The 14613-nt window shown below is 35.0% G+C and overlaps 1 protein-coding gene across 1 annotated transcript in view; it reads right to left on the bottom strand.

Annotated features, from left to right (window-relative positions):
- Positions 1 to 14613, bottom strand: part of CNTNAP2 (contactin associated protein 2) — a 1013892-nt gene that overhangs the window by 345315 nt on the left and 653964 nt on the right. The window contains exon 11 of the mRNA XM_041425209.1: positions 1933 to 2039. Coding sequence (XP_041281143.1) covers positions 1933 to 2039 — 107 coding nt within the window. The remainder of the gene's footprint in view (positions 1 to 1932; positions 2040 to 14613) is intronic.

Below are 14613 nucleotides of genomic sequence, written 5' to 3'. Positions count from 1 at the left end.
CTCAGGACAGTGTGACTGCAACCTCTGGCAAGTTTCAACAAATCCCCTCATTATTTGCAGCTGTATCTCGAACATGCTTCTGTAAAAACTGACAGCTATTGCCTGCTCAATAAAGCAAGAGTTAAGGTTGTCTCACTCTGTAGCTTGATGCTGGAATTTTTTATTTTTTGCTCATTTTTGTGCCATTAACTTCAACAGTCTAGAAAGGCATAGGATTTCACACATTCTGACAGGATATCTATCAAGTGAATAACTTTCTGCTCAACCTTGTTTTGTAAGAAAGACCTCTAAAGTATAGCAGCACATGGTGAAAACAAAATTATGTTCTTTAAACGAAAAAAGTAACAAAACTAAAGCTTACACATCCAAGTAAGAAACTTTGCCTGAACCAGAAATGTAAAAGTTCTTGAACAATGTGTCTCCAAATGACCTGGAGAGTTTATGTAATCCCATCCACTTTATCCATTCCATAAATACAGGACAATATACTCCAAATCCCTCTTTTGGTACTGCAGTTCAGCAATGCCTTTTATTTGCCTTATAGCATTGTTTTATCCATAAAAGGCAGGTGAAAATCTTATTAAGAAAAAGTCATATCTCCTTGGATTATAATTTCTTCCCTTTGTAATAAATGTGATTTCAGAAAAGTGATGGCATCCGTTTGTACTTGTTACTTCTCTTTGGAACTCAAGAAGAAAGCTTAACTATGTTCAGCTATGTTTTAAGAGCTGGTCTGCACACCACAAAGGAGCACAGTCAGACATAAATTCTGTGCTGTCTTTCCTAAAGTTAGATGCAACCATGCTATCACTGTGCACATTCCTTCTCGGTGGATAAAGGGCTGCCATGCAATCTCTCTTACAGGCATTGGTACCTTAAATATTCCTTTTTAATCAAAATTAATTTGCTATTTAACTCTTGCAGTTTTACAGTTTCAATAGCTAGATCATAGAGAGCTTTGCTACTCAATGTATTAATAGTTATTACATAAAATATATCCCTTCTTACTTTTCTATAATCTTTAACTGTAAATTAGGTTTTTGTTTTAATCCATAAAACAGTGAATGGTCAAACATTTTCTCATTGGTTTGGGGTTTTTGGTTAAAGCACAAAAAATTCTGCAATTATCTTTGTAAAATTATGCATAGCTGCATTTAAGGTAAACAGTAAAGTAATATAAGCCTGTATCTCTATAAATCCTGGCTTCAATTTCAACTGATTGCCTGTTCAAAGGCATTTTTACTCTCATCTCAATATTAGGAGATTGTTGGAAAAAGGAAGAAGTGAACGAAACTAAGGACTGGATATATTTTCTCTGTGTCCTAGGTATTTTTGCAGATGAAAATCCCACCCTTTTAGCAAATGAGGGGAGGAACAAAAGATGCATACCACTGAGTCATCATACATTGTTCAGGACCTATAAAAGGGCAACAGCACCTTTCTTCTTTCTGTTCTTTTATAGTGTAGGGCATGCAGAGCTCATAGGAAATATTCTTAATTCAGAAACTCATAACTACAGAGAAAATAATTAGATTTTAAGCTGCTGATAATCAGTGTGTAAACACCCTTTGTGATTAGCAACCTAAACCAGCATCTCAAGCAGCAGTCAGCAGCTCTCCCCAACAGTTTAGGGCAGATTCAGTTTCCATTTGAAACAGTTTCTTTTGTGCAGCTGCTGAGAATGTGTTTGCTCAGTAAACCCAGCTGCTGTTGAACTGCTCTGGTGGGTAGCATGGCACAGTACAGTGCTCTATAAACATGTCATGATGCAGGGAATGCAGAAGGTGATTAAGCCAACACCTTCTTTCAAAAGAGGCATGGGGATCTTTAACAACCAGAAAGGAAGAATGATTTTTTTTTTTTTAATCTCTACCAAAAGACGTGAGAGACTTCCCTACTCCATTGAAATTTTGAAACTGCAGGGTAGCTTACAGTTATGACAAGTGGCACCACTGTAACTAGTTCCGTCGCAAGTGCACTTGAAGCTGTCCCACGTCTGGGTGCATTTACCATCGTGTTCACAGTGATTGGGCACACACCTGTCAGGATGAGATGCAAAGACAGAAAGAGAAACCAAAATGAGCATCAAGATTTACACAAAGCAAAATTTTGAGCTGCACAAGCTGTGTATCCTCATCTAGTAATTAATCCTTGCTATTTTAGGTGTATTAACAGAATTTATATCTGAACACACAACTGCATTAAACTGCATGAAAGATTCCTGAAGGCTTTGCTGAAGCCTTTGTACAGACAGTAAAAAAAGCACATTAAAGGCAGAATAGATTCATCATCATAAATCGGGGTTCTATGTAACATATGACTGGTACTCAGCTTTCAAAACCAAAAGAACATCACATGTCACACCTTCTCCTGCTGTGCAGGTGGTGTCACGCCTCAAGGAACCCAGTCCCACAGCTGACTGGATGTTAAAACCAAAATGCCACTGGCTTGCTCTTCATCTTTCTGTAGTCATCAATGGGATAAAAGGGAGAAAGATTGCCTGCTGGCTAGGATGGAAGGAAATTAGTAAAGCTGCATTATTAAAACTGACCATAGGCTTTGTTATAATAGTTGTGTAATTTTTTCTTGTCACAGGGGTTTATGGCAAGATCTGTTCACCTTTCTCCCACATGCCTGCTTTTCTTCCCTCCAGCTACACTGTTGTTGGAGAGTGGGAGGACTGAAAAAGTGGAACAGCAAAACCCCAAAGTTAAAGCTAAACATATTTTTATTGTTTGAAGTATTATCTAAATGTGATTTCAGAGATTTGAGTTTGGCCAGGTTCTTTTCTGTCAAACATAGTTAAAAATGGGAATTACCATTTACTTTCACCTCTGAAACTATTAAACTTCTTTTCTTTGAAAGGACTTTGAAATATCATTTCAAAGAATGTTTTTCCTTATTAAATTAGTTATAATCAGACTCAGTATGGGCTCTGCCTTTTTGATCAAGAAACAAAGGACTTTTCCTTTTATGTTTTTTTTTTTTGACAAATCTGTATTTTTTTTTTATTATGAAATTAAAAACTAAAACTAAGAGAGCCCCTATTAGACAAAGAGATCTTTTCAGTAATGAATTAAAAAATAAGTGTTCTTATCTCTAAGATAAATCTGAAGTTCATTGTATTCCTGTGACAGCTAACAACTCTCTCATAAACAACATCCAAGGAAAGCTTTGCTTTCCTACGTAGAAACATTGAAACTGAAAGGATCTGGGCCATTCCTCAATAAGCTTACAGTCTCTTATTTCCTCAGATTCCAGTTAACAGCATTCACATTCATGGCTCAACAACCAAGAATAATTTCTGTCACAATATGCCTTGCAGAATTGAGTATTTTATACTCTCATTTAGAAATTGTTTTTTGTTTTGTGCGTGCCAGTACATGTTCCTCAAAATATATGGAATATAGATACCTTATGTCCTATATCACCCTTTACAACTCAAGGCTACCCATTCTTTTCCAAAAAGATCAGAAAATACTGGCATGGTTAAAAATAGTTCTGAAAGTAATGCTCTTCTAAAGCAAGAAACAAAGCACTTAAAAATCTTCTTTCCATGGTAAAATACAGTGAAACTACCTGAGGCAATTATCACAGTTCAATAATTTATGTCTTCAGCGTGGTTTAAATGAATTAATTTAGTTTTATAAGAGTGGCAGGCTAAATTAATAGATAGAGCTGATTACTGCTATCCAGTTGTGTTCTCAACACCTCAAAAGAAAACCGAGAGTGTAAAATAGCACATTTCTAAACAGACAAACAATTAACAATTTACATGAATCCATAGCTCCTGGGTACAAGAGCAGGGAAAGCAAAGAGCAATGACATTTCAAAAATAATCTCATAAAAGTAACTTTTATTCAAGGCTGTAAATAACTACAAAAGTTCCTAAATCAGTATACTGTTTTGTATTTTTTTCAGCTTTTCAAAATAACTTCTTTTTATATATTTTCTTCTTCATTTACATTTGAACATGCATTACTTGAAAAGTAATTTCCCAATGACCAAACCAAACATTTTTCTATGTGAATTTTACCAGATATTTATATGAACTCTCATACGCAATGCTCGCAACTAGTTTCACATTTAGTGCGGTATAACTTACTTTTATTGCAACATAACTAGTAAAGAGACTGCATTACTGACTATATAACTGAGGTAAATGACTTAATCTTCAGAAAGATGAAAACTAGATATTATCTGTCTCATTTAATGGAGCGTATTAAGTCATAAAACCAGAGATATTCAGCAAACTCCTTGATGTTAATTTTATGCTTCCAGTATGATGGTTGGAATAGTGTAATGGCTTCCAGTGGATGGCTGGATCTGCATTTGCAAAATTTCTTTTTTAATCTGATTTTTGCTGTTCTAAAAATGATGCTTTTATAAAAATAGAGTAAAAAGTATTTTAACATTAGTGCACACTGAAGATTAAATCAGACTATAGGATCATTTCCTGACATTTTCCCTTCACCATCTTTTCTGTTAGTTTCTTTTATCAGATAGAATGAAAAGATTTATTTTCTATTAAGTCCATCAGCAAACTTCTGAAACATAATCTGGTGGTCATCTGTCCACATTTTGGACAAACCTTACCTACTTTAATAGAGTTTACAAGAAATGCTAGATATTCAGAATGTAGAAATTACAAAAAACCCAAAAACCCAAAAAACCCCTGTTTTAATTCAGTAAACCATATAATGAAGAATAACATACATCACTGCAATCGCCATTATTTTTCAAACACATTTCTTTCTATAGAATGAGACTAATTTGCAATTTTCAATATACAAACATCGTGGTATGAGATTTGTATTTTGAGCCGATACAATCATTACGTTTATCTACCTTATGGTCATCATTTTGTAGACACGCAAAATTTATACACTTAAAACCTCAAAAAAATTCAATGCATGCATGATTTGCAGATGATTTGTATTAAAAGACTATGTTTCTAAGCAACTCAGTTCTTTCTTCTCCTTTAGGAATAAGGCTTCATTACATAAAAAACCCCATAAAACAAAACAAACCTTCAAAACAGCACCTTCCTCCTAAACCAGGCTCTGAAGTTAGAAACCATCACAAAGCAGAGCAACAAGTTCCTCATTACCAAGTTGTGTCTCCTCCCAGTGTGGATACCCATCTTTCAAGGACTTGCAAAATGTTGCAGACTCCATTTCAAGAACTTTCTTGCTCTATGGCTCCTTCTGAAAGGCAAGTCCAGAACTTCATCCTTTCAAGTATGATACGCTGTCTTCTAATTTCCACCCCAAAATTTATCCAAAGAGACTTTACAGATGCTGTTTGGTTTGGTATTTTATTTGGAGACTTTGATTTGTTTATCAAACAGTGTTTGTTTTCCTTTTGGATTTACATCTCAGTACTTTGCAGGGAGCAATCATAACTTCTTTTAGTCTGTAGCTTTGTGAGATGAAGTCTCCTGTTGGAAAAAATATTTTTCACAGGTCTTCCTTGTAGCTCTGCTCCTGTTTGCACTTGCATTCTGCTGAGTGTTCTAGAGGAGGTATTATCAGTTTTGTGATTTCAGAATTGATCAGAATTTTTTGATTTCTTTACTGAAATTATTTTACTTAATATATAGCACTTTACTGACTACTAAAGAATAGTGGCTTAAAGTCATCCTGAGATTTTTCACCATGGTAAAGACCTTCACTAAATTCCCATCCTTCTTTTCATCACTTCCAACCAATGACTTCCATTGCATCCAGAAAATCTTGCTACTGTTTTTAACAGCATTACTGTGTGCTGTAATTCCATTGTGTCATTCATATTATTCAGGTTATTTTTCTGGGCTGAATCTGGATCATCAGCATGTTTCATCAAGATATTCCTAATTTTGAGCCAAGGTTAGAGCATTAAATAGGATTTTCTCTGGCACTGATCTCTGAGCAACTCTCATCTCCCAGCCAGCCATTAACCTATCAGTATAAACTGAGAGACAATTCCATTTGACAGTTCACAAGTTACTTTGCAATTCCTCCCTCAAACCCCATCTTTCCTGGTTTAGCTAATAATTTCCATCATTACAATATATCAAATATTTTATTGACATCTGGAAAAACAGATCTATTAATTTTCTCCTATCTGACACAAAAAGTTCTGTGCTTTACCAGAGAAAGAGATCATATTAATCCTGAATAATCCACTGTTGATAAACATCTGCTGCATTCTATCTACCTTGCATTTACATCAGGATAACTCCTTGTTTTCCTCAAAAACATAATAAAACTGCTAAAGACAGATTAATAGGTGTCCAGTGATCTGGATTTCTCTATTTGTTAAATTACATCAGGTTAACTCTGTCGTCTCATAATACAAAATCATTAGCTTTTTTAAAATTTGTTCAGGGTTTTTTCTGCTGTTATTTGATTGGTTTTGTTTGGTGTGGTTCGTTGGTTTTGTTTGTTTGTTTTAGTTTTTGTTTTGTTTTTGATTATTTGGAGGTTTCTGTGGTTTTATGTTTGATTTGTTCTATATGTGATCCTAAATAAGCTCAACATACTATTGGCAGCAAGAAAAAAAAAAAAAAGAACACAAAGAAAAGGCATTTCATAATGTTAGTATCAGCAGGAGAATGATATCAGACCCATGTAGAAATCCTCAGAGCCTATTCAGCAGAAATGAGCAATGGCTGATTTTCAATTGCACAAACATTCTTGGAAACAGGAAGGTTACAAACTGTTAGAAATGTCCACAGGGAAAAGGCAAAGATGCAATGAGGTTCATTAGTGGTAGAAAGTATTTTCAGAAGCAACTCAACATACATCAAGAATGACTTAAGTATGCTTGGGTCTGCCTGAAGGCAGGAGAATGAGCTCAGAGGTCTCTCCAGACACCTTTCTAATCTGGGTATTTTCATATTCCATAAGAAACAGAAAGCATTTCTTTCAATCTCTTTTTTCTCATTATGTGATTATGATTTCTTAATGTTGTACATGTGCCATTTATTCTCTGTAGGTCAACAGGTCACTGCCTCAGTCTTTTTAGAGGACCATGTCCCTCAGGGCAGGGTTATTTAAAACATTAACTAGCTTGCCTAGACATATTGTGCCCAAAGGGTATTTGACTCCAATTCTTGGGTTTAGAGATCATTTGAGCAAGAGGATAAAAAGTTCTTTTGTGCAGAAAGGCAAATGCCCATATGGCCACATGCAGACTGTGAAAGTCTTTCAGTACTGAAGAACCATCAAAAATCTTAAAATTCACTCCTGTAAAACACAGACCTTTCCTTAATTTCCCTGCCTTCTCCCTTCCTGCTTCCCTTTCCCACATAAGTGCAAAATACAGCTTGCTTTTAGATACAACTTAAACCAATGTTCTTTACATATACATTTAAAACAATCAAGCCAAGAAATTACCAAAGGAAAGCATTCACTTGTGCAACTGCTCCTCCACCTGAGAGGTCAAAAGGAACACACACACGCCACAAAATATTTGCTATGTACTGCCTGCAGCTGTAGTGAAAAGAACTCAAATGCTACAGCGATAATGACAGCATGAGAACTTCTGTTGAGAAGAACAAAATGTTAAAGGCTTTGCAAAGGAAAATAACCCAGGATGAATTATGCTTAACATGAAATTCAATCTTTTCCTTCTCATCATCAAATCCCTATCTAATCTTCCTCATGCTCACACCTCACCTCTCATTTCTCTCCCAAATTGCTTCTGTTCTGCTTTTTTGTCCTTTTCTCTGCTTCAGAATGAACGACTATCAGTTTGTTTTGAGTGGTTTTCCAGTATTTGCCCAATAGTTACCCTTTTTGACACCTCCAAACATATCCTTCAAATCTGTATTTTTTATCACCATTTTTTGCAAAGGTCCATTCTCAAAAGGACAGCAGCCAAAATGAAGGCTGCTGTCCTTTTGAGAATGTTGTTCTGTCACCATCTACCTCTATCCACACCAACAAAAAGACTTTTAAAACATTAAGAAAATTTAAAAGTTTTTTACTCTTCAGAATCACCTGACTGCTCAAGAAGACCATGAAAAATTACATGTAAAAATTAACATATAAGGAAAAGAATTTGTAGGAGCAATAAATGCTTTCAGCTGGTATCTTGGACCACTGAAGATCTGTTTGTTTATTTAAAAGACATTTTGTAAACTGGTAACCAAATCACAAAAACATTCTAAACATATATATCTATTTGCAGTGATGCTGCTCTTTAATGCAACAGGAGGTATTGCACTCATCATAGTAAAAACATACTGAAAATAAGATATCCCAATCATCCAATTAAGGACACAGTGTTATTGCAGAGTTCTACTGTACCAATATTAGGTTAAAATTAAACATTCCATAGAGAGTCCGTGTTTTTCACAGTATCCCAAATGAAAGTGAAACCAGCTGATCTGCCTGTAAGATTATTTCTTATTTCTTAAAAGGTAATAAGTGCTTAAATTGACCTTGAGATTTTCAGCAATAGGATTTGGAACTCCTATGCAGGGCAGCACAAAGGGCAGATGGAAGGGACTGTAAAATTAACTTAGATTCACAATAATTCCCAAACTTGTTTAACTTGCTGCTGACTTCTAAGCTAATTGTGCACACATGTACATAATGAACAATGGCAGAGGTAAATAAACCTGAAACAAGAAGTACCTATCCTTTCTTTGTCACTTCCAGCAATACAAGACCTTCATGTTTCTTTGGTGGATATTATCAAACCTATTCTATCACAAGATCAAAAAAAAGCGGGGTACTTTTAAAGACTGTGATTTGCAAAGGAAAAATCCATTTTAAAACATGCAGTGACATTTGATTAAGAAAAGTTCCTTTATGCTATATTACCATTAAAGGTTGTCAAACAGTTTTTTTGGTGTTATCTTCAGATCTGTAAGGTTCCATGCTAAACTGTTTGCATTAGAATGATTAATGGAGAATTTAATAGATAAAGTACCACAGTTAGCTGATACAGATTAAATTATTCTCTTGGATTTATGCAGTTCTTATTTTGTACACAACAATGTAGAGACTGATTTCTCCTTTCTTTTCTACTGCTCTTAATTTTCAGAACAGTTCATTAATTAGTTCCTTAGAATTAAATCATGGTGGTTCCACTTTAGCAATTGCAGGAGCTGGATAAGCCATTTTTCTGCATTTGTTGTAGACAATTTTCTGTACCTGTGTGTTATGCATAAGCTAGGTTCTATGGTGTCTTGATGGTTGGAAAACTACTTTCGTCCAACTCCAACTGTTGCCACTTCTGCTGAAGCAAAGCAAGGGAGGATGAATCTTAGCAAGAGTTAACAAAAGGGAATTTCACAGCCCTGGAATCCATTCTGTCAGTTCCTACTAATTGTATCATGACAGCAGGAGACCAGCTCTCTGTGGAGTTGAAGCTGGAGGAAATGGTGTATTTGGCAGCACTTACTCAGGAGTTGTCTGTCTTCTCTGGAGCAGGGCAGGGCAGGGAGCTGGGAACATCAGGATAAAGTGAATGTAAATGGCCCATAGGCTGCATGTAGTCCAAAAGCTGAAAATTAGAGTGTACTGTGGCAATCTTACAGAGGTAGATGATAAACCCAGAAATTCATAAAATGAACTAATCAGGCTAGATAAAACGACAATCTGTTGTACAATGTTTTAGTCAGAAAACTGAGGCTTAGGTCTTCAGCTGGTGTAAATAAGAACTTTTGCATCTATCTTAAGCCAGTTAAATGAGTTGAAAAAAAGGAAGAATAAACTTTTATAAAAGGCCAGCTATGAAATATTATTTATCTCCTAGGGGTATGTTTTAAATCTTTTCCACTACCTTTTGAAGACCTTTGCCTAGTCATTAACCAGGTTAAGGCCTTCTAGAGCAGATGAAAGCTGCTCTGTATAACAATTATTTTTGGACTGATGTGTTTGAGTTTATTATTTGAACAAACACGCAGGAGTGGCAGTTATTCACTAACATAACTGTGCCATGGCACAGCTCAGACCTCTTGGGGATATGAGAATATGTGTTAAGCACTGAGACTCTCTAGAAGAATCTCACGGGTTTTAATTACTAAGTCTCTGAAGAAATTTTTAAACCTTTCCAAGTATTGCCCTGTTCAAAATCTGACTGGATTAGTTTTGTATTCATCTAATCACCTTTCTTTTGCTATTTCAAATAGGTAAAGTAGAACATACTGGCTAGGCTTGAGAACAAACCATAAAATAGTTTCTTTGGTATCTTTTTAATTCTTTATTATTTCTTCTTTTTTCAGCTTTAATTAAATACAGCTCCTGAGATTTTATGATGTCAGCTTCATAACCCAAGTTAACATTTGAAGAAAGTTGCTCTTATTTTGTATAAGATCATAATTATCAGAGCATGTGAAGAACCAGTGAAGAACCTATATAATACAGAACAGTGACTACAATATTCCCTGCTAATAAACACAACTGATCATGCATTGGATCGCCACACAAATACAGAATTTATTGAGCTGTGTTTTAAATGAGATTATGCCTAAATTTATATTTTGGGGAGTAAAGGAACTGGTAATTAGAATCCTTTATGTTTCTTCCCATAATGTAAAATGTTACTCAGTAATAAAGATGAGTATAATACTGACAGATGATTTTGTATTGAAAGTCTCTTCTGTGTCAAACAAACCTGGATGTGGACTGTCATAGCCTTTGGCTATGACGCTTCTCCACTACTTGGTGCACAAGATAGAGCATCTAATATTTTACATTACTTGTTTTGATTGCCTGCCTCTTAATAAGGGACAAAAATGTTCTTATGTTGATCTTCAAATAGGTGACAAAATTTTGCTGCATCATATGCAAAAAGTACAACCCATGAAATATCCCTTGCCTGGCAAATGTCGAGCACATGAATCACCTTGATGGTCATGAAGCTATCAGATGCCATCAGATACTATTGATATAGGTACAGTCTTGGCTCAGCATTCTAATTTACTAATCTGGCTATGACATGATGGGATGGAGTTGTATTTTTTGAGTTTAACATATTGAAAGTCAGTGTCCCAATTTCTATGGCATTGTGATTTAAAGGAAACTTGAAGTAAAACATGATTTGGTACTACCAAAATGGTGCCGATCTTGAAAAGTGCACATTGCCTTAATGATTTTGTCTAAAAATACTAAACAATAATAGTAGTCCTAAAAAAAAAATCACTACAGCAAGTGGTCTTTTTACTTGCCTGGTACGACTAACTTTTGATTTTGATTTGATTCATGTAAACCACCTTTTAAAAATTATTATAATTATTATTATTTTACTATTTGCTATCATTACTGTTAGGAATCTGGCCACCTTCTTCACTTGGAATCTTCTCTTAGGAACCATTTACCATACAAATACTAATTTGATGGTAAAGTTAATACAAGTCCGAATGTCTTGACAGAAAATATGGATCTTGCATTACCATTCAGATGATAAATGGTTAATTCCAGTGGATTGCTCTAGTAACCATGCAACCAGAGGAGTCTTTTCTGCAAGTGTTGTAGAAAATATTTTCTGTCTGAGCAGTGAAGGTTTTCCCCTTCAAAACAAAAACATAGTCTTGGTGGTAAAGCAAAACACACAATCTATGCATTAAGCAAATGTGAGATGGAAGCAAATGTGAACTTTTTCTGAAGCATTTATTAATGACTGGTATATCTGCCAGTTTCATTATTAAGTCCCTAGTAGAACATATAAGTCAAGGACATATTAATTTCTCCTGCCTCTGAGAGAAACTCAGATCTTCTTTATTTCTTGGTAGAGTGAAAAAAAAAGAAACACCCAACACTTTTAGTTATCCCACTCTACTATAGAGGAAGAGCTGAGGTCAACGTGCTTTTCTTGCAGTACATCCTTGCTAACTCCTAGTTTGCTCAATATCAGCAAGGACATATAGACTAGGTCCTCTGAGTCATTAATTTAAATTTGACTTGGATCAATCATTAATAAATCAGTTGTAGACAGCATTCACATGTTATTTACTTCGCATGGAACACTCTCCCTGAGCTGACCCATAGAGTCACAAAGCTTAATTATATTTCGTCATTGGTTAGAGGCAATGTAATGTGCATATTTATTAGTAACCCTTCCCCCCTTCTCTATTCCCATTTCTCTTTTTACTTTGCAAGATTTTTGGATCAGAAAAAAGGGTTTAATTTATATTTGCATAGGATGCTATCATGATGGAATTTCCTCCTCCCTATCATTGCAGTCATCATAAGCAACAATAGCAATAAACAGTAACACAGAAATGAGTTATCTTTTTGCACTGCTCTATTCTCCCCCAAATTAACATGGAGCATATGCTAAAATCTGCACAATCTGCTTTTTTACCTGTACTCTGACAATTCTGCCATCTACCAGAAACAGCAATATGCTCAACTAAAATATCATCTATAAAACATGAAGCATACAGGTTAAACTGAATTATTTCCCTGTCTTTTATCTCTGTTCTTAGTGCACATCAGTATTTTATTCTTTTATAGAAGATCTAAAATATTTTATAAATTGCAATATAATAAGTGTAGTTGTCTAAAGACATGAAAAGCAAGGATGTGCCACAATGAATTTGCAGCTCTGTTGCAGTGCGGTCACAGCTCTATGATAAATATACTAATACAGTGCTCTACTCACAACCTATTATTCAATTCATTTCCAATTTGCTGAAAACAGATATGTACTGTAAGTAATAAACAATTCATTTATTACCTTGGACTTGTGCAATATACTGTTTTGGAGCCAGGAGGCTTCCTGTTGAAGTAATAAGTAGGAGTGTGTGCAAGTACACAGGTGCTTTTCTGTTCTTACACCTACATTCAATATGCATAAACATATACACATGCTTTTTCCAAGAATGATGGCAATTTCAAGCTTCTGAAAATGGAAGTCCTTTCAAGAAAACAATTCATGTTTAGAGCAAAATTGTTTTTATGGAAAATGTAACTGAGGATACAACAGTTCTAATAACATGTACTTGACTGTAAAAAATGTAATGACATGACCCTGGTATGCCTAATTTTAGTTACAAATAGCTCATTGATGGGATTCTATTATTCTACCAAAATAGACTTGTGATTGCCCTATATAACAATTGATAGACTATAATTTGGAGTACTTTAAAGGGCCCTGATTCTGTTTTTCTGCATTTCAAGCACTGCAATTTGGGAACCATAGTTCAGGGTCTGTCAGTATTTCAGTTTATTATAAGCTTTGATTTCTCAAGGGTTCATATTTCTGTTACAAATTTTAGTCCAGAAATTCAGCAAACAAAGCATAAGCCAGAACAGAAAAAAATAGTAGCATACTTCCAGCATTGGTTCTGAAGTAGTTAATGCACTTAATATTCCAGGAGAGTAAGAGCAGGCTCATAGATAGTTTTAGAGATTTTTCTTTTAATAGAAGAGGAAAATAAGGAAAAAATCCCTACCCAATATTTTCCTTTTGCTTTCCAGACATTTTGTCACCAAATCTTTGACACTTCTTGAAACGGATTCTTCAGAGGAAAGGGCCAGATTTGATTAATATCTCAACTTGAAAAATGTTGGAAAACACATTGAAGTTCTTGAAACATATCATTTGACACGTTCAAAATGAAGAGTGTCTTTTTCAGTTTAAAATATTTTTTCATTTTTAAATGCAATGTAAAATATACTATGTGGGTGAGGCTGTATCAAGCCAAGCAATAACATATCCCAACCCTCTGTTTCAAATTGAAAGTATACTTCCAAATATTTTCATGAGGGAAAAATGGGTTGGGAGCCATTGAGTAGGGCAGTATGCAAGAAAAATACTGAAAGAACCTCTGCAGCTTTGATATCTGCACTGACAGCTGAACTGGGAATAAGAAGTTAGCCTGAAATTCAGCAGATCTGATATGGGAGCAATCTAAACTGGTTGTGCACCATTGGCTGCACCAAAGTTAAGAAAGGAATTTAAACTGAAAAATGAAAAAGAGATACAGAGAGACACTGTATGTAGAAGACAAAAGTGAAGGAGAAGAAAAAAATATGGGAAAAAAAGTGTTTAATCACAAGTGTGAGCACTGTCAGTGGAAGTATTTCAAACTACTTGAGGAATAGAAATTGGAGAGCTGCTTAAAATAAGAAAATAAGGAAACAACACAGTGTCCAAGGACAGGAAAGAGATGAACTACTGTAACCTCAAGTGCCAATAAAATTACTGTTTTGGGAAGCATGGAACAATATAATCAACTCATCATGTCAAGATACTTGCACTTGCATACTGACACTGAAAAAGATCTAATTGTCTCTCTTTCTGATACTTATTCTCTTTAAGCTCAAGCTATTTTGACTGATTCATGGAAATCTGCTAAGGCCTTCTGTTTACCTTATGTCCAAAGGGATGTGGTGCCATATGTACAAAAGAAGAATGCAAACATGGCCACTGCTGCAAAAATGATATATCTTTTCATTGTTTAACTATTTTGAAATGCCAGGTGTATGATATACATTTTTTTCTTCTAAAACTTTGCTTTGTTTAGTTAGTGCTTGTCCCTTAACTTTAGCATGTTAAAAACACGTCACAAATTCTGACTGCTCCATCTCCCTGTTATATGAGAGATTGGAAAGAAATGCTGAAGCAACCATCTTCTCTGGTCAAATATTTTCTTATTGAATATTGCTGACA

The sequence above is a fragment of the Onychostruthus taczanowskii genome, unplaced genomic scaffold (genome assembly GCF_017590055.1).
Source record: "Onychostruthus taczanowskii isolate IOZ18803 unplaced genomic scaffold, ASM1759005v1 scaffold88, whole genome shotgun sequence".
NCBI classification, from domain to species: Eukaryota; Metazoa; Chordata; class Aves; order Passeriformes; family Passeridae; genus Onychostruthus; species Onychostruthus taczanowskii.
Note: the sequence above shows the minus strand (reverse complement) of the source record. Positions and strands in the feature narration are given on the sequence as shown.